The sequence below is a fragment of the Odocoileus virginianus genome, chromosome 16 (assembly GCF_023699985.2).
Source record: "Odocoileus virginianus isolate 20LAN1187 ecotype Illinois chromosome 16, Ovbor_1.2, whole genome shotgun sequence".
Classification (NCBI taxonomy): Eukaryota; Metazoa; Chordata; class Mammalia; order Artiodactyla; family Cervidae; genus Odocoileus; species Odocoileus virginianus.
The window spans coordinates 33338754-33363807 of NC_069689.1; the positions used below are offsets into that span (position 1 = coordinate 33338754).

At 38.8% G+C, this 25054-nt stretch overlaps 1 protein-coding gene across 3 annotated transcripts in view; it reads right to left on the reverse strand.

Moving 5' to 3' along the window:
* NUBPL (NUBP iron-sulfur cluster assembly factor, mitochondrial) overlaps window positions 1-25054 on the reverse strand; it is a 238166-nt gene that overhangs the window by 204135 nt on the left and 8977 nt on the right. Inside the window, exon 1 of one of the 3 annotated variants that reach the window (XM_070478048.1) lies at window positions 431-598. The exons of the other annotated variants lie outside the window; for them this stretch is intronic. Within the exon in view, the coding sequence (XP_070334149.1) occupies window positions 431-583 (153 nt within the window). The 5' untranslated portion in view covers window positions 584-598. Of the gene's footprint in view, window positions 1-430; window positions 599-25054 lie in introns of those variants that run through there. 3 annotated transcript variants of the gene reach the window in all.

Sequence of the window (25054 nt, forward strand, 5' to 3'; positions counted from 1 at the left end):
TATAATGTAAGTTTCAGGTTATAACATAGTGATTCACAATTTTTTAAGATTATACTCCACTAACTGCTGTTAAAAAATGCTGGCTATATTCCCTGTGCTGCACAATATATTCTTGTAGTGTCTTTATTTCATACATAGTTCAGTTCAGTGCAGTTCAGTCGTTCAGTTGTGTCTGACTCTTTGCGACCCCATGAATCACAGCACACCAGGCCTCCCTGTCCATCACAAACTCCCGGAGTTTACTCAAATTCATGCTCATCGAGTCGGTGATGCCATCCAGCCATCTCATCCTCTGTCGTCCCCTTCTCCTGCCCCCAATCCCTCCCAGCATCAGGGTCTTTTCCAATGAGTCAACTCTTCGCATGAGGTGGCCAAAGTACTGGAGTTTCAGCTTCAGCATCAGTTCTTCCAATGAACACCCAGCACTTACCTCCTTCAGGATGGACTGGTTGGATCTCCTTGCAGTCCAAGGGACTCTCAAGAGTCTTCTCCAACACCACAGTTCAAAAGCATCAATTTTTCGGCGCTCAGCTTTCTTCACAATCCAACTCTCACATCCATACATGACCACTGGAAAAACCATAGCCTTGACCAGATGGACCTTTGCTGGCAAAGTGATGTCTCTGCTTTTTAATATGCTCTCTAGGTTGGTCATCATTTTCCTTCCAAGGAGTAAGCATCTTTTAATTTCATGGCTGCAGTCACCATCTGCAGTGATTTTGGAGCCCCAAAAAATAAAGCCTGACACTGTTTCCACTGTCTCCCCATCTATTTCCCATGAGGTGATGGGACATAGTTGTACTTAATTCCCTATGCCTATTTTGCTTTCCCCCCTTAATTTTCCCCTATTGGTAACCACAATTGTTCTCTACATCTGTTAGTCTATTTCTTTTTTGCTACATTTGCTAGTTTGCTGTATTTTTTAGATTCTACATATAAAGGATAACACACAGTATTTTCTTTCTCTCAATGACTTATTTCACTAAGCATAATACCCTTCACATTCATCCATGTTTTTGCAAATGGCAAAATTTCATTATTTTTTGTGGCTGAGTAGTATTCCATTGTAAATATATCTTCATCTATCTATTCATCTATTAATGGATACTTAGGTCGCTTCCATTTCTTAGCTTTTGTAAATAATGTTTCTATAAACACTGGGGTGCATGTGTTTTTTTCAAATTATTGTTTTTGTTTTCTTCAAATACATATCCATCAGTAGAATTGCTGGATCATATGACAACTTTATTTTTAGTTTTTTGAGGAAACTCCATACTGTTTTCCACAGTGGCTGCACCAATTTACATTTCACCAACAAAGTGCAAGGGTTATCTTTCCTCCATATTCCGTGATGCAATATTTTTAAGGGAGGATCAATAAAAAATGTTTTTCAAAATATTACCAGCTTACTCAAAGTTCAAACAAAGTTAATCCATTCTATTGACAATTAGCAAAAATATTTTTTTATAAATTGAAATCAATATTACTTAATACCATATGAATCACATGAGTAACTATTTTTATAATTTTTAAAAAATAACTAAATTATTAAAGGCATAGTAGAATGCAGAAAGAAGCTATCTAGGATTTGCATCACCAAATAGATGGCATTGTGGCTAAGTTACTAACCACTTCAAACCTCAGTTTTCTTACCTATAAAAAAAGATTAAGAAGATACATAACCTTACAGGATTTTTGAGAGACTGCAGAACAGCATAAATTTGTGAAATTTGTGAAACTAAGAATAGCCAACAGTTATACAGAACTATAAGCCAGGCACTTTGTAAATACTCTAGGTATGTTACTTTATGTAATCCTTACAACAACTTCATGAGGTAGGTGTACAGTATAATGTTAAGGCATGCAAATATTAGTAATTTACCTAAAGTCACATCTGTAAGTGCAGGAGCTGAGAAAGGAACCCAGACAGCAGGCCTTCAGAGTCCACAGGTACCCACTACAGCAGGCTGCCTCTCTCGTACAAGACATATTAAGTCAAATTCCCTAGCACAAAGTAAATAGCCAATGTAAGCATCTTCTCCCTTACACCAAGACCTCCTTATGCACTGAAACAGGAAAAACAAGCATTCACTCTCAGTGAGTAGTTATTTATCACTAGACAGTCATCCACAATAACATTCTAATTATTAACCCAGGCAACTGCATAAGCCCCAAGAATAACAAAATGATCCTAAATGTGCACTTACTACTTTTATCAGAATTGTCTGGTTTTTGTTTTATAAGAGCAAGAATCCTGCCTAGTTTAAGGTCTTATATGAGATTATGGTGAAAAATAGCCTCTACTGAATATTAAATAATGTATTTCACAGAAATTGGATTAGTAATTCTACACACTGACTGATTTTTAGGTTATATACTTATATAGATTATACAGAACAGATACAGCCAAAAATGCAGTTAGGAAAATAAACAGAGCTTATATGCTCAAGCTTAGAAGATGTTCAGCTGGGCCAAAAAAATCAATTATTGATTACAGTGGATACCAAGTAACAAGAAAAGCAATTTATTATATTTGGCTTTTTATTTTCTTTTTGTTGCAGCTTTACAGAAATGTGTTTCTTTGCTAAATTAAACACCCAGTACTTATTAAGGTACATGAAAATAACCGGTTACTGAATCCTTACCAATATGGCAGTCATTAAGCTAGACATACTACATTAATACTATGTGTTTCAAAAAGCTATGTAAAGCAGCTATTTATCGGTGATGTTGTTGTTATTACACATTTCACAGATGAGGGACCTGAGCTCTGTGAGTCAAGTGCTTTGGCCAAGTTCACACAGTTAATAAGTGAAGAACTGGAATCTAAAGTCAGGTTTGCCTAAAACCAAAGTCCACATTTTTCCTACCAAATATACCTAAACCAAGCTGTGCATCAGAATTACCTGGGGAGCTTGTTAACAAAATTGATGGTCAAATCCAAGATCTAAAAATAATCAAATTCCCAAAGATTCTGATTTATTTAACAAGCTCCCCAGGTGATTATTATGCAGCAAACTGACACTGGTCCAAGAAGTAGTCCTTAAAAATGAGAAGCGGACATACATACACCTGTGGCTAATTCATGTTGATGTATGACAAATCAAACCAATACTGTAAAACAAACAATTAAAAAAAAAAAAAGACTGAACTATCTCCAATAGTCTCCTCCAAGTTCCATTAGGTTGGTGATTAGAAGGTACAATAATAGGGTGCTAGGCCTAGAACTGGAGAAGGAAATGGCACCCCACTCCAGTACTGTTGCCTCGAAAATCCCATGGAAGGAGCAGCCCGGTAGGCTGCAGTCCATGGGGTCACTAAGAGTCACTTTCAAGCACTGGAGAAGGAAATGGCAACCCACTCCAGTGTTCTTGCCTGGAGAATCCCAGGCACGGGGGAGCCTGGCGGGCTGCCATCTAGGGGGTCGCACAGAGTCGGACACGACTGAAGCGACGCAGCAGCAGCAGCAGCAGCAGCAGGCCTAGGACGGTATTCACCTTATAAGTGGTATTAACAGGTTAAGGACCCAACTTAATTTTAGATCAGGAAATACACTTTGGTAAATAGCATTACCATCTCTTCACTCACCACCAAAACAGAAGCCAATCTTAATTTCTCCTTTACTTCTAATTTATCTCTTAAATCTGTCTGTTCTTTTGCCTTTTTACTACTAACTAGAGGGTATTAGCATCTCCTAACACTACTAATTTCTAGCCTCTGAGAACTCCTACTCTCACCTGTTCTTTTCATCAGCAGAGCTCACCTCCCACTATAAAGGTGGAAAAAACATCAGATCCCCCATTTTCCCAGCTTCCTATGCAGCTAAGTCACTGTCATGAGATCCAATCTTGGTCAGTCAAGCTAGGAGTGCTTAGTCAGTTTTCTTCTCTAACAAGACAGCCCACCCTTTTAACTCCTGTTTGTGACTGAATGAGAGCCATCTTGTTATCATAAAGATTAAACCAAGAAACATGCAGCAATGCCATCCTAGAGCCCTGATATAATTGGGTTTCTTCTAACCAACTCTTTAACTTCCAGATTTCTTTCATGTGAAATAACAAACCCCTGTCTTCAGCGAATTTTAGTTGATAAGTCATTTCTCACCCTTCTCATTACAAATGCCTCCCTTGCCTCCCCATCTATCTCTAATTTGTTCTTCACCATCACTATGCATTTTACCTTTGAAAAGCATAGATTTTATCATGAACTGTACACAAGCAGATAATTTTCTAAAGTATCCCACTGATTACAGGACAAAATTCAGAGACCTTTACATGTCGTATGCATCCAGACTATTTTCACCTGGATCCCCCATGAGCCGTCTTGTCCCAATATAGCAGAAACTATAATCACACAGACTACTTCTCATCCCAAACACCTTATAATTTCCTGTTTCTAGGACTTTGCTTACATAGTTCCTTCAATCTAAAATTCTCTTCTATTCTGCTTTCTACCAGCCAAAATTCTACATAGTCTGTAAGTTACTGCCTCTGCTAAAAACTGGAATTAATTTCTAGTTAATAACTCTGATAGTAACACACTCTGTTTATACCCGCCAACTGCTACACTTGCCACATTCTTCCTTATATATAAATAAATGTGTTATCTGTCTCATCCACAAGATTGGAGGATTTGTGAAGGTAGCCCCCATGTAAACACAGTAAAAAGAGTGACTGGTACAAGATGGTCCTTGGATTGTTCAACTGAACTTGTCCAAAATCAGTAGATGTTCTCAACTATGTCTTTTAGCAGCCAAAGAGATGAAGACTATATTTTAAAGGGAAAGAAAAACTGTAACAAAAATATTCAGGGAATTTGTAAAAAGTATTTTGGAACCTCAAAACTATTTTGATTTTAAGGTACAAAATAAAATGTTTTCATTGTTAATTGATAAATAAGAATCCTAAAAAAAAAAATCCTAAAGATAATGCAAAGTCTTAGAAAATGATCAAAATACTTACTTGCATATGCATACTCTTATGATTAACATATTCTATGTCAGCCAGTAAACTGTCCTTCCTCTATCTTATTATTATTTTAGTCCAATAGAAACACTGTTGGGAAACTCGATTCAAAACTACTATGAGAAACCACTTAACACTCACGAGGATGACTATAATCAAAAAGAGAAAATAAGTAAAGCATTGTTGAAGACATAGAACCTGGAACCTTCATATAATGCTGGTAGGAATGTAAAATGGTATACCCAGCAATTCCACTGCTTGGTATACCCTCAAGAGAACTGAAAATATATGTGCATACAAAAACTTACACACAAATATTCACAACAGCATTATCCATAATAGCCAGAGTGGGAACAACCCAAATGTCCATCAACTGGATGAAACAGATAAATGTGTTATAACTATAGAATGGATTATTACTCAGAAATAAAAAGAAATGAGGAAATGAAACATGCTATGACATGGATAAACCTTGACAATATTATGCTAAGTGAAAGAAGCCAGGCACAAAAGATCATGCATTGAATGATTCTACTTATATGCAATGTCTAAAACAGGCAAACCTATAGAGACAGAAAATGAGACAGTAGTCCTCATAGTCAATAAAAGAGTCTGAAATGCAGTACTCAAGTACAATCTCAAAAAAGACAGAATGATCTTGGTCAGTTTCCAATGCAAACCATTCAAAATTACATAATCCAAGTTCATTCCCCAATGCTGATGCCAAAGGAGGTGAAGCTGACCGGTTCTATGAAGATCTACCACACCTTGCAGAACTAACACCAAAAAAAAAAGGTGTCCTTTTTATCACAGGTGACTCGAATGCAAAAACAGGAAATCAAGAGACCTGGAGTAAAGGCAAGTTTGGCCTTGGAGTACAAAATAAAGCAGGGCAAAGGTTAACAGAGTTTTGCCAAGATATCACACTGGTCATAACAAACACCCTTTTCCAACATAAGAGACGATTCTACACATGGACATCAACAAATGGTCAATACCAAAATCAGATTAATCAATCTGTTCTTTGCAGCCAAAGATGGAGAAGCTCTACACAGTCAGCAAAAACAAGACCTGGAGCTGACTGTGGCTCAGATCATCAGCTCCTTATTGCAAAATTCAGGCTTAAATTGCAGAAAGTAGGGAAAACCACTTGACCATTCAGGTATGATCTAAATCAAATCCCTTATGATTATACAGTGGAAGTGACAACTAGATTCAAGGGATTAGATCTGGTAGAGTGCCTGAATAACTGTGGATGGAGGTTCGTAACATTGGACAGGAGGCAGTGACCAAAACCATCCCCCAAAAAAGAAAGGCAAGAAGGGGAAATTGTTGTCTGAGGAGGCTTTACTCCTCAACAGCTAAGGAAAGAAGAGAAGCGAAAAGCAGGGGAGAAAGGGAAAGATATAACCAACTGGATGCACAGCTCCTTGCTACTGCAAGGAGAGAGAAGGTCTTCTTCAAGGAACAGTGCAAAGAAGTAGAGGAAAACAATAGAATGGGAAAGACTAGAGATCACTTCAAGAAAACTGGAGATACCAAGGTAATAGTTCATGTAAAGAGGGGCACAATAAACAACAGAAATGGCAAGGACCTAACAGAAACAGAAGAGATTAAGAAGAAGTGACAAGAACAGACAGAAGAACTATACACAAAAGGTCTTAATGACCTGAATAATCATAATGATGTGATCACTCACCTAGAGCCAGATATCCTACAGTGTTAAGTCAACTGGGCCTTAGGAAACATTACTACAAACAAGGCTAGTGCAGGTGATGGAATACCAGCTGTGCTGTTTAAAATCCTAAAAGATGATGCTGTTAAACTGCTGCATTCAATATGTCAGCAAATCTGGAAAACTCATCAGTGGCCACTGGAAAAGATCAGTTTTCATTCCAATCCTAAAGAAGGGCAATGCCAAATAATGTTAAAATGACCATATAGCTGCACTCAAGTTGCATGCTAGTAAGGTAATGCTCAAAATCCTTCAAGTTAGGCTTCAGCAGTACATGAACTGAAAACTTCCAGATGGACAAGCTGGATTTAGAAGAGGCAGAAGAACCAGAAATCAAACTGAATATTTGTTGGATCATAGAGAAGGCAAGGGAATTCCAATAAAACATCTACTTCTGCTACAATGACTATGCTAAAGCCTTTGTGTGGATCACAACAAACTGTATTAAAGTTACCAGACCACCTTACCTGTCTCCTGAGAAACCTGTAAGCAGGTCAAGAAGCAACAGTTAGAACTGGACATGGTACAACTGCCTGGTTCCAAATTGGGAAAGGAGTTAAAACAAGGCTGTATACCATCACCCTGTTTATTTAACTTATATGCAGAGTACATCACGTAAAACTCCAGGCTGGATGAAGTGTAAGCTGCAATGAAGACTGCTGGGAGAAATATCAACAACCTCAGATATGCAGATATGATACCACTCTAATGGCAGAAACTGAAGAGGAACTAAAGAGCCTCTTGACAACAATGAAAGAGGAGAATGAAAAAGCTGGCTTAAAACTCAACATTCAGAGAACAAGAAAGCAGAGGAGTAGGTGTACATAGAGTACAACTCTCTCCATGGATACATCAGGAATACATCTTGAGACACAGAAGTGCATGCAGAATACCAGCTGAGAGCAGAAAGGAGTAACTGACCAGAGGAAATGAGTAACTAGAACCACGCAAAATTCAGTAGGATGAAGGAACTAGGTGGAAGAACGGGAGCATTAGTAGGACTGGATGGTGGGGGAACTGAAGCAGGGGTCCAATCCCCGTTTGGGGGCAATCGTTTGAGTCAGAGGTGGAGAAGGAAATGGCAACAGTATTCTTGCCTAGAGAATCCTGTGGACAGAGGAGCCTGATGGGCTGCCATCTATGGGGTCGTACAGAGTCGGACATGACTGAAGCGACTTTGCATGCATGCATGCTTTGGAGAAGGAAATGGCAACCTGCTCCAGTATTCTTGCCTGGAGATTCCCAGGGACTGAACAATAGAGAGGCTGGCCCATCAAACACCTGATGTGCTGAACTAAAGAGCAGGATCCCACCCAGGGTACTCCTTTAAGTGACTGATGCACCCAACCACAGAGTAGGACCCCACCCAGGGTGCCCCAAATGTGCCTGGAAGAAGACTTTGACAGGGCCATAACTCCTACAGTGGAGGCAGTCGTGTCCCTGCACACTTGGCGCCGCCAGGGTCCCCGCAAGCCAAGCAGCTGCTCCGCCTTCACGCTCAACTCTCACTGGGGCAGAGCTGCCACAGGCAAAAAAAGTCTTGCGCCTATGTGTGCAGGGTCACTTCAGTAGTGTCTGACTTTGCGACCCTGTAGACTGTGGCCTGCCAGGCTTCTCTGTCCAGGCAAGAATACTGGCGTGTATTGGCCAATACTGGTTTCCATACCCTTCTAGAGCACTCTATTTCCTGCTGCCCTAGCCGCCAACCCCCCTGAGTACCTGGCGCTGCCAAAACCCCTGCGACCCAAGCAGCTGCCCCACCTCCACACCTGGCCCTCACAGGGGCAAACCCAAGCCCTCCAGGGCAGCCTCAGGAGCAAACCCCAGTGGACAAACCACATGCAGAGGTGGAAATAAAACCACAACTGAAACCCAGGGGCAGTGTGGCTAAGGAAGAAGATCCAAAATCTTCCCACCAGCTGTACAAACTGCAGATTAAATCCACACGATCAACTAAGCAGACTCTGTGTCTATGGAATATACAAAAGGTCACGGAAAGCTCCCACAAAAGAAAACGCACTAGTTCTGGTAGCTGTGGACATTGGAGGCAAGAACTCACAGGAGTAGGACCAGATTAGAATCTGAGCTGCCCCGACAACAGACCCAGAGGTCAGCACGGTGTTGGAGCGCATTCTAGGGAGGTGAGGTGGACTGTGACTCCCAGCGAGGGACGGGACTCTGACAGCAGTGACTCAAGAAAAACATTTATCATGTTTTGACTTGTTCTGTAGATTCTTTTGGACGTTTTTTTTTCTTTTTCTTTTTCTTTCACCCTCTGCTGTAGTTGTCAGTTTTATTGGCACTATGAAATCTAACTAAGCTTTTGAGCTTTTTTTTTCCCTCAGTCACATTTTTTATTGTTGTTATAAACCTATTCCTCTATATTTGGCTTTTGCAGTTCTGTGGAGTTTTCCTTTTTTTAAATTTAATTTTTAATTTTTTAACCTATTATATTTTTCCTACATTTATTCCTTTGTTTGCCTTTCCTACTGTTCTTTTCCCCTTGCAGTTAATCTTTACTATATATAAATCTTCTTCATCTACATCTATTTAACTTTGCATGTCTATTCTTTCTTTTCTTTCCTTTCCACTCAACATATTTGTTAGTTTTATTTTCATTGCTTTATTCCCCACTTGGCATCTTGCTTTAGTTTTGTTTTCCAGTTTGTGCTTTAGTTAGTTTTGTTCTTAGCATGTAAATATAATTTTTTATTTCCTTTGTTTGCTGGGTCAATCTACTGTATTTTTGTTGGACTGTTTTGACTTTCTCATGGGTATATACATATATGTATATATTCCATTATTTTAATTATTATTTGCCTGATTTTGTAACTGCCATTTGTCTGGGGTTCATCTTTTGTCTCTTGTTTTTGGATATTTGTTTTAATCTCATTTAAATGCCATAACAAACCACTTGTGGAATCTTCATTCCTGACCAGAGATCAAGCCCTGAGCCTTTGGAGTGGGAGCACTGACTCCAAGACCCTAGACTCCCAGAGAACTAACCCTAGGGAGTATCAAACAGTGAGAACTCACACAAAGGAAACCACCTGAATACAAGACCGGCACCACCCAACCACCAGTAGCACCCTGTGCAAGGCGCCTCATCTAAACAACTAACAAAACAAAAATACAAACCCAGTCATCAGCAGACAGGAGTACCCCCTCACTCAGCCTTGCCCATCAGATGAAAACAAACAAATAAACAAAAACTCAGCACAAATCTTACCCTACATAAAGCTTACACAAACCACTGGATCAACCTTAGGAGGGCAGAAGGAAGAAAGGGCAGAAACCAAAAGGAAGAAAGAATTCAACCCTGAAGCCTGGGAAAAGGAGACCTCAAACACAGTAAGTTAAAAAAAAAAAAAAAGAAAAGTCAGAGAAATACTACACAAATGAAGGAACAAACTAGAAACACAGAAGTCCAAATAAATGAAGAGGAAATAGGCAAACTACCTGAAAAAGAATTCAGAATAAAAATAGTAAAGATGATCGAAGACCTTGAAAAAAAATGGAGGAAATGCAAGCATCAATTAACAAAGACCTAGAAGAATTAAAGAATAAACATACAGAGAAAAACAACACAATTACTGAAATTAAAAATACTCTAGAAGGAATCAATAGCAGAATATCTGAAGCAGAAGAATGAATCAGTGAGCTGGAAGCACTAACTCACTGGAAAAGATCCTGATGCTGGGAAAGACAGAAGGCAGGAGGAGAAGGGGGCAACAGAGGAAGAGATGGTTGGATGGCATCACCAACTCAATGAACATGAATTTGAGCCAATTCTAGGAGATACTGAAGGACAGGGAAGCCTGGCCTACAGCAGTCCATGGGATCACAAAGAGTCAGACACAACTTAGCAACTGAGTAACAGCAATAGAAACAGAAAGTAAATTAATGGTTGCCAGAGGCTGGAGTGCAGAAGGAGATTGAAGAATAATGGCTAAGTCATATAGGGTTTCTTTTGGGGTAATGAAAGTGTTACACAACTGACAGATATACTAGTCTGTGAATATATTAAGAGCCAGTGAATTGTACACTTAAAATAGATAAACTGTATCTATTTGTATGTGAATCTAACTGTATGTAACTGTATGTGAATCATATCTCAAAACCATTAAAAAAAGAAATGTTCAGACCCCAGTCAGTTCTAACAATTAACAAGCCTTAAGCAAAGATATAGATTACTTATTAGTAGGTAAAACAGTATAGAGTAAAAGGTGCACTTCTGTCTTGACCAAAAGTTGACTGGATATTTTGGATACATTTGCTGATATTTCACAATCAGGAACAATTCTACTATATATAAAACTTGACAACTGCACGTTATTTTTCAAAGGCATCAGGAAAATGTATCTGACACCAACTCAGTTGTACAATAAAGAAGTCTGGGATGGAGGGCACCCCTGACTTCTTCATCTCCTCTCTTGTATCCAATCCATCATCAAGACCTACCAATTTTACTTTCTTCTCCATTTCCACTGCTAAAATCTGATTCTAAGACATCACCCATGTTCTGCTACTTAGGTTACTATGATAGCCTAAATTGGTCTCTTGGGTCCATTCTAACATCTCTACCATTCTTCATGCAACAGTGAAATAATGTTTAAGCAAATCTGAACATTTCTATCCCCTGCTTATAAGTGCTTCCCACTGCCCTTAGGATAAATTCTAAACTTCTAAAATCCTTGACATGGTCTCCAAGGCTGCTATTCTCCCTCTCATACTGACTGCCACCTCACTGGCCTTTTTTACATTCGTCCACCTCTCCGTGTTCCTTTCAATTTAGGGTTTTCTGGCACAAAGGTCCTTGCTCTCCAGGAGTTTTCATTCTAATGGGGGTGACGGGGTAGGGGAGTTGGAGAAGGAGACACGAAGGAAGAAGAAAAGTTAAGAATTTGGGGCAATAACAGTTATTAGACTGGGAGAAAAAAAAAGAACAGAGTGCTGGGAAAGAGAGCAATGGTGGTCGTTGGAAAGAAGATGCAACTGCTGTTACTCCCTCAGGGAAGTCTTCCCTGAGCCCTCACATTAGATCAGCATCCTGTTACATGCTTTCCTGACAACAGGATTTCTCCTTTGCAGTACTCAGCACAGACGGAAATAAACAACTTGAACTGTCTTATTCACCACTCTATTCAAAATACCTACCATAGGGTCTGACATAAAGCAGGCAGTTAAACACACTTTAAAGGAATGCCTTGGGTTCTCCAGTTTCACAACATGAATCATAAAACCATAGACCATGTGATGCAATCAGTTAACCTAGCCAACTATGCCAGAACCAAAACCAAGAGCTACCAAGAAAAACCAGAGGTTATCTGTCCCACCCCTGCCCTACAAGCTTCAGCAACACCCCCTCTGCTGCCTTCAGTTTACTATTGCCTATGTTACAGTCCCTGCAGTCTCAGAAGATACACACTTAAACAACATCTGGCTTCCATCTTCTCTATATAATCAAGTATAAAAATAAAGCATCATTTATATTATCACAATCATTTCCATGGCAAATATGAAAATGTCAGAGCCCTAATTCAAGGACCCCAAGTATAAGTACCAGCTTTGCAGGGAATTCTGTCAAAGGCGGATGTTACTCAAGTTCCAATTATAGGACTTGTTTCCAGGCAGGTCTCTTCTTTCCTGAATTCAATTTCCTCCTTTAAAAATGACATTTCAGGGGCATTCCCTGGAGGTCCAGGGTTAGGACTCCGAGCTTCCACTGCACAGGGCACAGGTTTGATTGCTAGTCAGGGAACTAAAATTCCACAAGCTGCATGGAGTGGCCAAAAAATAAATAAATACTTTCTGTAAAAGAAATGACATTTCAGGGACTCCCCTGGTGGTCCAGTGGTTAAGACTGCACTTCCACTGCAAGAAGCATGGGTTCAATCCCTGGTCAGGGAACTATTAACAAGATCCTGGGTGGCACAGTCAAAAAAGTTTTAAAAAGACATATCGCAGACTCATTTTTTTTTTCTGTGCCAATTAGCATTTTTTTTTCATTTATTTTTATTAGTTGGAGGCTAATTACTTTACAATATTGTAGTGGTTTTTGTCATACATTGACATGAACCAGCCATGGATTTACATGTATTCCCCATCCCGATCCCCCCTCCCACCTCCCTCTCCATCCGATCCCTCTGGGTCTTCCCAGTGCACCAGCCCCGTGCACTTGTCTCATGCATCCAACCTGGGCTGGTGATCTGTTTCACCCTAGATAATATACATGTTTTGATGCTGTTCTCTTGAAACATCCCACCCTCGCCTTCTCCCACAGAGTCCAAAAGTCTGTTCTGTACATCTGTGTCTCTTTTTCTGTTTTGCATATAGGGTTATCATTACCATCTTTCTAAAGTCCATATATATGTGTTAGTATACTGTAATGATCTTTATCTTTCTGGCTTACTTCACACTGTATAATGGGCTCCAGTTTCATCCATCTCATTAGAACTGATTCAAATGAATTCTTTTTAATGGCTGAGTAATATTCCATGGTGTATATGTACAACAGCTTCCTCATCCATTCGTCTGCTGATGGGCATCTAGGTTGCTTCCATGTCCTGGCTATTATAAACAGTGCTGTGATGAACACTGGGGTGCATGTGTCTCTTTCAGATCTGGTTTCCTCTGTGTGTATGCCCAGAAGTGGGATTGCTGGGTCATATGGCACTTCTATTTCCAGTTTTTTAAGGAATCTCCACAGTTTTCCATAGTGGCTATACTAGTTTGCATTCCCACCAACAGTGTAAGAGGGTTCCCTTTTCTCCACACCCTCTCCAGCATTTATTGCTTGTAGACTTTTGGATAGCAGCCATCCTGACTGGCGTATAATGGTACCTCATTGTGGTTTTGATTTGCATTTCTCTGATAATGAGTGATGTTGAGCATCTTTTCATGTGTTTGTTAGCCATCTGTATGTCTTCTTTGGAGAAATGTCTGTTGAGTTCTTTGGCCCATTTTTTGATTGGGTCATTTATTTTTCTGGAGTTGAGCTGGAGGAGTTGCTTATATATTTTTGAGATTAATCCTTTGTCTGTTGCTTCATTTGCTATTATTTTCTCCCAATCTGAGGGCTATCTTTTCACCTTGCTTATAGTTTCCTTTGTTGTGCAAAAGCTTTTAAGCTTCATCAGGTCCCATTTGTTTATTTGTGCTTTTATTTCCAATATTCTGGGAGGTGGGTCATAGAGGATCCTGCTGTGATTTATGTCGGAGAGTGTTTTGCCTATGTTCTCCTCTAGGAGTTTTATAGTTTCTGGTCTTACATTTAGATCTTTAATCCATTTTGAGTTTATTTTTGTGTATGGTGTTAGAAAGTGTTCTAGTTTCACTTTTTTACAGGTGATTGACCAGTTTTCCCAGCACCCCTTGTTAAAGAGGTTGTCTTTTTTCCATTGTATATCCTTGCCTCCTTTGTCAAAGATAAGGTGTCCATAGGTTCCTGGATTTATCTCTGCGCTTTCTATTCTGTTCCATTGACCTATATTTCTGTCTTTGTGCCAGTACCATACTGTCTTGATGACTGTGGCTTTGTAGTATAGTCTGAAGTCAGGCAGGTTGATTCCTCCAGTTCCATTCTTCTTTCTCAAGATTACTTTGGCTATTCGAGGTTTTTTGTATTTCCATACAAATTGTGAAATTACTTGTTCTAGTTCTGTGAAAAATACCGTTGGTAGCTTGATAGGGACTGCACTGAATCTATAGATTGCTTTGGGTAGAATAGCCATTTTGACAATATTGATTCTTCCAATCCATGAACATGGTATATTTCTCCATCTGTTTGTGTCCTCTTCGATTTCTTTCATCAGTGTTTTATAGTTTTCTATGTATAGGTCTTTTGTTTCTTTAAGTAGATATATTCCTAAGTATTTTATTCTTTTTGTTGCCAATGGTGAATGGTACTGTTTCCTTAATTTCTCTTTCCATTTTCTCATTGTTAATGTATAGGAATGCAAGGGATTTCTGTGTGTTAATTTTATATCCTGCAACTTTACTACATTTGTTGATTAGCTCTAGTAATTTTCTGGTAGTCTTTAGGGTTTTCTATGTAGAGGATCATGTCATCTGCAAACAGCAAGAGTTTCACTTCTTCTTTTCCTATCTGGATTCCTTTTACTTCTTTTTCTGCCCTGATTGCTGTGGCCAACACTTCCAAAACTATGTTGAATAGTAGTGGTGAGAGTGGACACCCTTGTCTTGTTCCTGATTTTAGGGGAAATGCTTTCAATTTTTTACCATTGAGGGTAATGCTTGCTGTGGGTTTGTCATATATAGCTTTTATTATGTTGAGGTATGTCCCTTCTATTCCTGCTTTCTGGAGAGTTTTAATCATAAATGGATGTTGAATTTTGTCAAAGGCTTTTTCTGCATCTATTGAGATAATCATACGGTTTTTATCTTTCAATTTGTTAATGTGGTGTATTACACTGATTGATTTGCGGATATTAAAGAATCCTTGCATTCCTGGGATAAAGCCCACTTGGTCATGATGTATGATTTTTTTTAATATGTTGTTGGATTCTGTTTGCTAGAATTTTGTTAAGGAGTTTTGCATCTATGTTCATCAGTGATATTGGCCTGTAGTTTTCTTTTTTTGTGGCATCTTTGTCTGGTTTTGGAATTAGGGTGATGGTGGCCTCATAGAATGAGTTTGGAAGTTTACCTTCTTCTGCAATTTTCTGGAAGAGTTTGAGTAAGACAGGTGTTAGCTCTTCTCTAAATTTTTGGTAGAATTCAGCTGTGAAGCCATCTGGTCCTGGGCTTTTGTTTGCTGGAAGATTTCTGATTACAGTTTCAATTTCCTTGCTTGTGATGGGGCAGACTCTTAAATTTCTCTTTTTCTTTTGAGTACTTATAACAGTCTTTAGTCCTTTTTTCTCCATTACGAAAACAATTTCTACTACCAAACTACTTTTGCAAAGATCTGATGCTCAAAACAGGTATTATTTATTACTATAATGTGGGAAAAAAAATTTTTTTTAAGTATTCACAAGCTCTGTGGTGTGACCACTACAAATACAAAATTGGGAGCTAATTAAGCTCAATCATTCTCATTAAATGGAGGAAAACAAGTAATATGAAGATTTGGCCCTTGAGTATTTGGTCAAATGGCTATGAACCATAGTGTTTAGGGGAATTCCAGCCCAGTATTGTTGCAAACATCTCTCTTATTCCACATATGTCCTCCACCACCATCTCATCCCACCAGAGTGGTCTGATCCTTCCTTTGAAACTTAATCCTCTGTAAAAGAAAAGAGACCAGTGGTCTAACTAAAAAACAGTCTCTCTGCTGTTAAAAAAAAAAAAAAAGTACACAAATTTCCCCCAAAACATCCTTTGCCTGGATGAATGCCACCCTTAGTCACACACAGCTGGTGCTTGCTCACTAAAATACTCTGTTCATAAACAAGCCCTCTCTATCCTATTATCACTGGCATCTATTAATTTTCAAATTGTCCCTGCCATGATAGAATTTCTATGCTATGTAGCTTTTGGAAATTAACCATTCTAGTCAGTACCCAATTCATCCTGACATGATTTTTTCTTTTTTAAATTCCTTAGAGAACTTCTAAAAGAACGAAGCTTTCCACTATTTTAAGCCAAAGAAAGTATGGGGAATTGGCTAATAAAGTAACAAGTAGACAATTGCTTCAAACCAATGTGCTATACCAATTAGAACATTTAAAACCAACGTCTTTTTTTTACCTCTCTACGGGTTTAGCAACTTGGACAAGTCTTAAAATACATGCATTCCATTATCACAACCTTAAAAATGTACTACTTGATATAAGACCATTTTCCCAAACCCCGAGTTTCCGTTTGGGATGATGAAATAGTTCGAGTGATGGGTTTGGGACCTAAGTACTTAATTAACACTACCTCTACCACCAAAGGCTTACCTGGTAGCTCAGCTGGTAAAGAATTCACATGCAGTTCAGGAGACCCTGGTTCAATCCCTGGGTTGGGAAGATCCCTTAGAAAAGGGATAGGCTGCCCACTTCAATATTTTGGGGCTACCCTGGTAGCTCAGATGGTAAAGAATCAGCCTACAATGAGGGAGATCTGGGTTCAGTCCCTGGGTTGGGAAGATCCCCTGGAGGAGGGCATAGCAAACCACTCCAGCATTCTTGCTTGGAGAATCCCCATGGACAGAGGAGCCTGGCGGGCTGCAGTCTGTGAGGTCGCAAAGAGTCAGACACCACTGAGTGACTAAGCACAGCATATAGCCACCACCAAGGCAGATGACAGTGCAAGCTATCATCTTTAGCCTAAACTCCTGCAACTGCTACTAGCAAGTCTCTCTGCTTTCATTCTTACTCCCCTACAGTCTATGCTCTACAATGCAGCTGCATCCTTCTAAAAAGTAAATAAGATCATGTCACTGCCCTGGTTTAAAAATTCACATCGTACTCAGAGAAAAAGTTCCGAGTTCCACCACAGTTATAAGGCTGCATGATTGGCCCTGCCAACCTCTCCCCTGGTCCACTCTAGTCACACTGGCCTTCCTGGTATTCTTTAAACAATCCGAGTGGAGTCTACGTCAGGGCTTCTGTTCTTCCCCAGGCCCAGTTTTTCAAATTACTCAGGTCTCTGCTCTGACATCTTTCAACAGTCCCTTCCTGACACCCAATCTAAAACAGCACCTCCCATCACTTTCTGTTTCCTTGCACTGCTTTATTAGCTTTCATAACTCTTGCTACTACCTAAAAGTACCTATTTATTTATTGTATCTCTTCCACCAGACCGTAAACTCCTTTATAACAGGAATGTGAACTTTTTTATCATTGTTATCTCCAGGACCCAGAAAAGTACTCAGTACATAAGTACTTGAATGAATGAATCAAAGTATCTCTATCTGTAGAAGCATTGAGTATTTTCATTTCTTACAGATAGACTTTACTGAACATTAAAGGAAATCATGTTATTTGAAACAACCAAGAGGAGCCTCAACAATCCCAGTTTCCATTTTTACCTTTCCAGAGTCTGACCTTGAAAACAGAATAAACCTTTGAATATGGAATAATGCAGGCAGTGTGGCTCACAACACAAAACTCTATTAGTGTAAATTTCACCTCAATTTCTAAAATTAACTATTTAAAAAAGACTTTGAACACAAAGGTGCAAAGCAACTACAGCCAATAAAAATTAATTTAAAAAATAAGTAAAAATTTTAGAAGGCTCTTCTATCAGCATCAGGCAAATCCCCATAGTCTCTGCTCAGATCATCCTTCTCTGTTCACCAGTTTCCCACTGAGGAAACAGAAGAGCCTGTCAAAGCTCAGACTTCTAAGGATTACCATAAATATAAAGTCCTCCCTAACTTTAGCTACAAACTGGTCATTTCAGAAGATGTACTATTAGATGTCTATAATACCTGAATACTTAATTATCTTAATTGCTCACAGATGCCTTTAACTCGTCCATCTCTGTACAACATAAACCACATTTCACTTGGCAACGGTATAATACACATGACTTAAAATCTATGTCAAGTCCCTCTCCATCACTAAGCAGTAAATGGAAATTCAGCATTTGTTATTCTATCGCATATATAAGCACAGAGGCCAAAAGACAAAATCACAAACCAATGGAATTATGCCCATCCAAAATGAGAATTTTCATTAACGTTTCTTGGCCAGAATAGTCTTCAGCTGCACAGAATGTTTTAAATAGCCTAATAAAAATAGGATATAGATATCCTTTTCTCTCTTAGTAAGCTGTACTTTTTTAATAATTTTTAAAGAAAATACATATGTGGGGAATAGGATTACATTTGCTGGTCATCTTTTATTTAAGTCACCCCCAAATAGCCCAAAGGATAGGACTAGATAGAGCTTTGGTCAGTTTCCATGGTGACTGACAAAGAGCCCCGTCACATTCCAGATAACATTCCAGCACAAATTTGAGAGCAATGCTGTTCCAGGGTTTGGAGAAACCATGTGTGTCTTATCTTACTCAGGAAAAATCTAAACATAGAGCAACCGTATCTCCATGCAGGGCATGGAAACTGCTTTCCAAGATTACCTGAGTACTTTCTCTCTTTAATTTAAGAATGTTACATTGTTTAAAAGCCACAAGTAATAAACCAACTTGTCATTTATTGCTCTTACAAAATCCTAGCTTGTTATCTGTCCTGACGGTGATAAAATCATCTTTTAAAGAAACAGTAGGATAGAGTTCTTCCTTCCAGCTCAGCTGAAAAATAGGTGGTTACTGTACTTTATCACTCACTCAAGCAGAACATGCTGCCTGCTCTCATAAATGGCTATTTCAGACTTTTTATTATAGACATACAAAGGAGACTTATGTCCTTTTGGAGGACAACAGAGAAAGACTTTCTGAAGAAGCTTCTTAAGAATAATAGCTAAAGAACTATTTAAAACAGCAATCCATTTTCTGTAAAATTTGTTGATGTGGTTAATTTGGCAAGGCATTTGAGAGATGAAGGAGGAAGTAAGGACACAGTAAGAGGTTCAAGCTTATAATTATTTTGTCTTATTACACCAACAATAAATAAAGCCTCTTTAAAAGTTTTTTTCACTTTCATCTGAACGCCCATTGACCCATTTCTGCACAGCAGTGCTGACCCCAGCCCTTTCACACACTGCAGCTGCCAAAAGTGAACTATCACAAGTTCCTGACCAAAAAGAAACAGGCTGGAACAAAATCTGTAACGTGAACTATTTCAAGGCCAAAACTGAAACTTTAAAATGCTACAAACGAAAACAATACTATTCTGGTTTCAACTTTATTCTCACAGGCTTTAATCTTATCAAAGCTTCTTTTAAATATAATCCTTGCTCACTTTCCTAAATTCTGGCACACAATGATAATATTTCAAGTATAAGGTTTTTGGTTTTGTTGTATATGATTTAACTGAAATAAAATGTTGACACACAGAATGTAAACTCCCAAACTTCAAAGCTTCTCTAAGCATAACTCTCCCAAGACAAAAATGACTCCTTGGTAATTTCACAGACATTTTAGAAAGTCCAGTAACTCATTCAAATCTTTAGAGAATTTGACTAAAGTGAAATTTGTTTTCAGTTACCTAGCAAGCATTTACTGAGTATATAATAGGACAGGCAATAGTAGCAGATAATTTAAGACATAGTCCCTGACCTTGTGAAAGTTATGGTCATTCTAATGGCAGGAGATAACTGTATGAACCAATGAGGAAGAAGTGACATTGACATTATGTGAAGCCACTAAAAAGGCTTCAGAGAGGAAGGAGGATTAGAAGAGGAAGAAAACTGCCAACATGAGACCTGAAGAATGAAAGGAACTGGGCAAAGAAAACAGGTAATGCAAAGGAGCAGCTGAAGCAGTCAACCACACAGTGGAAATTTAGGTAGACATAACCTTTAAGAAACTGCCTGCAGTGCCAAGAGACCTGGGTTCGATCCCTGGGTCAGAAAGATCCTCTGGAGAGGGAAATGGCAAACCACTCCTGTATTCTTGCCTGGGAAATCCCATGGACTGAGAGCCTGGCGGGCTACAGTCCATGGGATCACAAGAGTCAGACATGACTTAGTGACTAAACCACCACCAACAAACTTTAAGAGGAAATTAAGCAACTTGGACATAGACCTGTATGCAGTAAGAACTATCCTACAGTCAATGTAAGGAATCACTATTTAATTCAAGGTGGGAGAGATAATAAAGACTAATTAAGAGGTTATGAAAACTCCTAAGTGAAAGGTAATAAAAGTCTTACTTATGTTCATGATAATGGAGAAAAGGAGATACTTCCAAATTTAAAAAGGCCAACACTTAGGAACAGATATATAAAAGTGGAGTGGGATTGGAAAAATGAAAGACAGGATAATATCAAGGTTTCTACACAGGACACCAATAGATGTGCTGTGATATTTTTAAAACATGGCCACATATTTACTAGTACCCCACCCATTATGAAGTGAGGTCTATGCCTCCTCCCCTTTGAATCCGGGAAGCACATGAGTACTTCAGTCCAGAACCCAGCCTGACGACCAAGACTAGGTCACAAAAGGCCATACACCTTCCTCCTCATTCACTGGGGCATTAACTCTCAAAGCTCTGAGCCATTATATAAGAAGTCCAACTGCACTGAGGCTGCCGCACTGCGATGAAGCCCTTGTGTAACAGAAAGGCCAGGTAAAGGTACTCCAATCAACAATCCCAGCTAAGCTCAGCCTTCAGATCATCCTGGTCCAAGGACCAAGCATATGAATGAAGAGTCCCAGGTAATTTCAGTCCACAGTCATTTGAATCTTCCCTGGTGAAGCCCCAAATGTTGTAGAACAGGACAAGCCATCCCACCTACACTTTAGCCAGATTTTTGTCCCATAGAAAAAGTAAAGTGAAGTTGCTCAGTCGTGTCCAAATCTTTGCAACCCCACGGACTGTAGACTACCAGGCTCCTCTGTCCATGGGATTTTTTTCCAGGCAAGAGTACTGGAGTGAGTTGCCATTTCCTTCTCCAGAATATCTTCCCAACCCGGGGACTGAACCCATGTCTCCTGCATTGTAGGCAGACGCTTTACTATCTGAGCCACCAGGAAAGTCCTGTCCCATAGAAACCATGAGCAAAATAAAATAGTCATTGCTTTATATAACTAAGTTTAGGGTGGTTTGTTACACATCAATAGAAAACTGACATGAGTAATGGTAGCATATGAGTGAATTATCAAAGAATACAGGAACAGGAGGTTTAGGAGAGGAAGAATATTATGGTAGTTCCATTTCAATGATTTAAATCTGACAGAGATCTGTAGAACACCAAATGGAGATGTTGAACAAACTACTGAAAATAAAGGTCTGGATTTTTAAAAAGAGACAGATGACAAAGCAGCAGCATATAAAGACAGAGGGAAGGCATGTAAGTATAAGGGAGAAAAATGTTAAAATACAGGAATGGAGCAATATGAAAAGTTATAGAGAAAACAGAAAGGGTTGGAGAAAGAAGAATCAAGATAGAATGATAAAAAAAAGTCAAATAAAGATTCTCTAACACGTGAGCCACTGTGGTCAGCAGTATCAAATGAGGCAGGGTAGCAAGTAGAATCAAGCAATTTGGACAGAGAATATATATTTGGCGGAGAGCTGATAACTACAAGAGGAAATTCAACAGCATAGTAATAAGTCAAATTCCAGAAGTTGAGAAATAAATGAGAATTGGGTAAACCAACACAGCAGGTGCAGACAACTCTCTCAAGTATGGCTATAACTGGAAAGTCAGAGGGGGCAGAGCTTGAGGGGACCCAGGGGCTAAAGAAGACCTGCTGATTCATTCACTCATCCAACAAATACACAGTTATACTTTTCAATGTGTGTGAGTGAGATGAGGAGCTCTCTAGACCAAAGGGAAGGAATGAGTAAAGATAAACTGAAGATAACCAAAAGGAATGTATGAGTCAAATCCTAGAAAAGGCAGGAAATGAAGGATCAAGAGTCCAGGTAGAGGTATTGGGTCTGAAATCTCTTTCCCTGAGGAAGGAGAGGAAGGTAGTCATGATGATCACAGAAAGATACAGATGATAGAGGGAGAGGCAAACAAGTTACCAAGGAAAAGTCCAGTTTTCAAGTTGAATAGGAGGCAAGATCGCATGCTAGGGGGGAAGAAATATGGAATGTGACAGAGATTGAAAATGGGAAAGATTTGGAAGAGCATCTGTGGCAAATGAGAAGAGAATTAGACCAGAGACAAGTCAAAAATCATCTAGTCACACAGTGATCCTGGCTCCAACTGAAATAACAATCTCTCAAACAGGCACTCAGGCTGTAAATTAACTAAGATGAGGACAGCGGTAGGGCTTTTTTAGCTCTGAATTCCCATGTCAAGCACAGAACCTAGGAGATGACAGGCCCTCAACACAAGTTTTTATAAAAGAATGAATGAACAAACATATACATGAAGGAATAAGACAAAAGTACTCTGCTAAGGTTAGTCACTCACTCGTGTCCGACTCTTTGCAACCCCAAGCAGTGCAGCCCGCCAGGCTCCTCTGTCCATGGGGATTCTTCAGGCAAGAATACTGGAGTGGGTTGCCATGCCCTCCTCCAGGGGATCTTCCCAACTGAGGGATTGAACAGGTCTCCCGCACTGCAGGCGGATTCTTTACCAGCTGAGCTACCAGGGAAGACAAAAGTGCTTCACTGGAAATCTATTCATTCTTTTCATTGATTATAAACTGATAATCTCCTATGAATGTAATATGTATGGATATGTGTAGCGATAACAATTATCAAATATTTGTAAGAAAGTCATTATAAATTTATTTATAACTACTAAAATAAATATATTTCTTATCCTAAAACAAATTTTTAGTTTTAATTAAGATTTTTGCTCTAGTTACAAATATATCTTCTGAGTCTCTCCTCAGTTATCGTCAAAATGTGTGAGTTCAAATTCACTTAAAAAACACTCTTCTTGCCAAGAATTACTTTTGAATTGAAGAACAAAAAGGAGGAAAAATGATTTTGCAATTGCTCTTTCTGGATCTCTTGTCCAAGTTTCCTCTCCAGCTTTAAAATATCTATACTTTGAACACTAACAGTGCACCCTTCCTCCAAAATGGCTAACCATTAACAAAACAAAATATTTTTATGAGAAATGTGCATGTTGTATATACTACCAAGCAATGATTTAAAAAAATTAAGAACAGGTTGCTTTAATATACTGTAATCTCTTTACAACACTGGCATTAAAGAGAAGATAATCCCCAATACTACCTAAGTAGTATACATCAGGATTTCCTATGAATTGTGAAAAAGTTTCATTCATATTTAATCCAAATTCACATTATAACTAATATTATAGTTAATGTGCCAGGTTGGCATTTAGAATACTAGAACAACTAATGCTCTTATTGGCATTTACTATATGCCAGACCATGGGGTTGCAAAGAGTCAGAGGCGACTCAATGGCACCAACAATGTGCCAGACACTGTGCTAAGTGCTGTATATGTATTATCTTCTCTAATACCCACAGCTTTAAGAGGTAGGTACATGCAAAAGTTATACAGGTTGCAAGAAGCAGAGCCAGAATCAAGTCCAGGTCTATTTGCCACCAAAAAGCTGGACTGTTAACTGCTATATACATAACTATTAATGAAGAAAATCATAGTGTTTTAAGTGGCACTACATATCATGTTCTGTTTCCAAGATCAATGAACTTTTCAAATCTTGAACTAAAATTTCCCAGCTTTTCCCAACATAATCACATAACTTCAAAGACTTAAAACAATCTTAATTATGTTTAAGAGCCTCTCATCATAATTTTGTGAAATGGAGCAGTACATCTGCAAAAGAATAAGTGTGAAGATATTATGTAATCATGGGAAAAAAATAAATATTTTGAGATAAAAATCAATGGAAAAAAAATAACCAAAGAAACACAAACTCTTTGAAGATTATACTGCTTTCTGTTCCATCTTTCAGTCCAATTAAAATTCTACTTAATGATTCATTGTAGCAATGGAAAATAAGTAAAAACTTAAAATAAGTTTTTGTTAAAATAGTCAAGTAAGTAAAATGCATATCAATTTTTATTTTGAGACATTACTTGCAAAAAAATTTTATTTAGTTACAATACTAAGAAGTAATTTAAAGCTTACTATGTATCAGCCATTGTGCTAAGCATTTCACATTATCCCATTTAGATTTCAATTTCATTTGCTCAGGGGGGAAAAGGGCATAATTTAGCATTAAACAAACGATAGATAGCTTATTCAACACTTAGAATCTACATATGTGAAATATATTAGTATATATATTCACAACCACTCTTCACTTAACGTGTTCCACTGTCATTACCAACATTTACCAGAGCCTACTATATACCATCACTGGACTAGAGACTGAGAATTTTAAAAAAGGGAATAAGGCCAAGATCCTTGGCCCAAAAAGGTTCCTAAACTAGCATAGAAGTTAAACAAGGAAACAGATCCCTAAAATAATATGAGAAGTACTAGTCCTGTCCTCAAAGCATCATAGCAGAGAAAATAAACAGCTGGAATCACCTCATGAAATAAAGGTCTGAAAAAGATATGGCATTAAGGAATGAAATGAGAAGACATACTCCAGAAAGCTTTGAGTGGTAGAAGCAGCAGGAACAGGTATCTGATTTGGAGGTGGGAGGGAATCACATGACTGTCACAGGACAAAGACAATTACAAGAAAGAAAAGTTTGGTTTTATACATGTTGAGCCTGAATGTCTCAACACTGAAAGCACTCAAGTGGGCATCTACAGTAGGTGAGGCAGCCAGGTCTGGCACCCAGGAGAGATATCTAGGTTGCTGATGTATTTAGAATCCAGGGCACATGGGTAGTCACTGGGGTAGTGGGAAAAGATGAGATTACTGGAC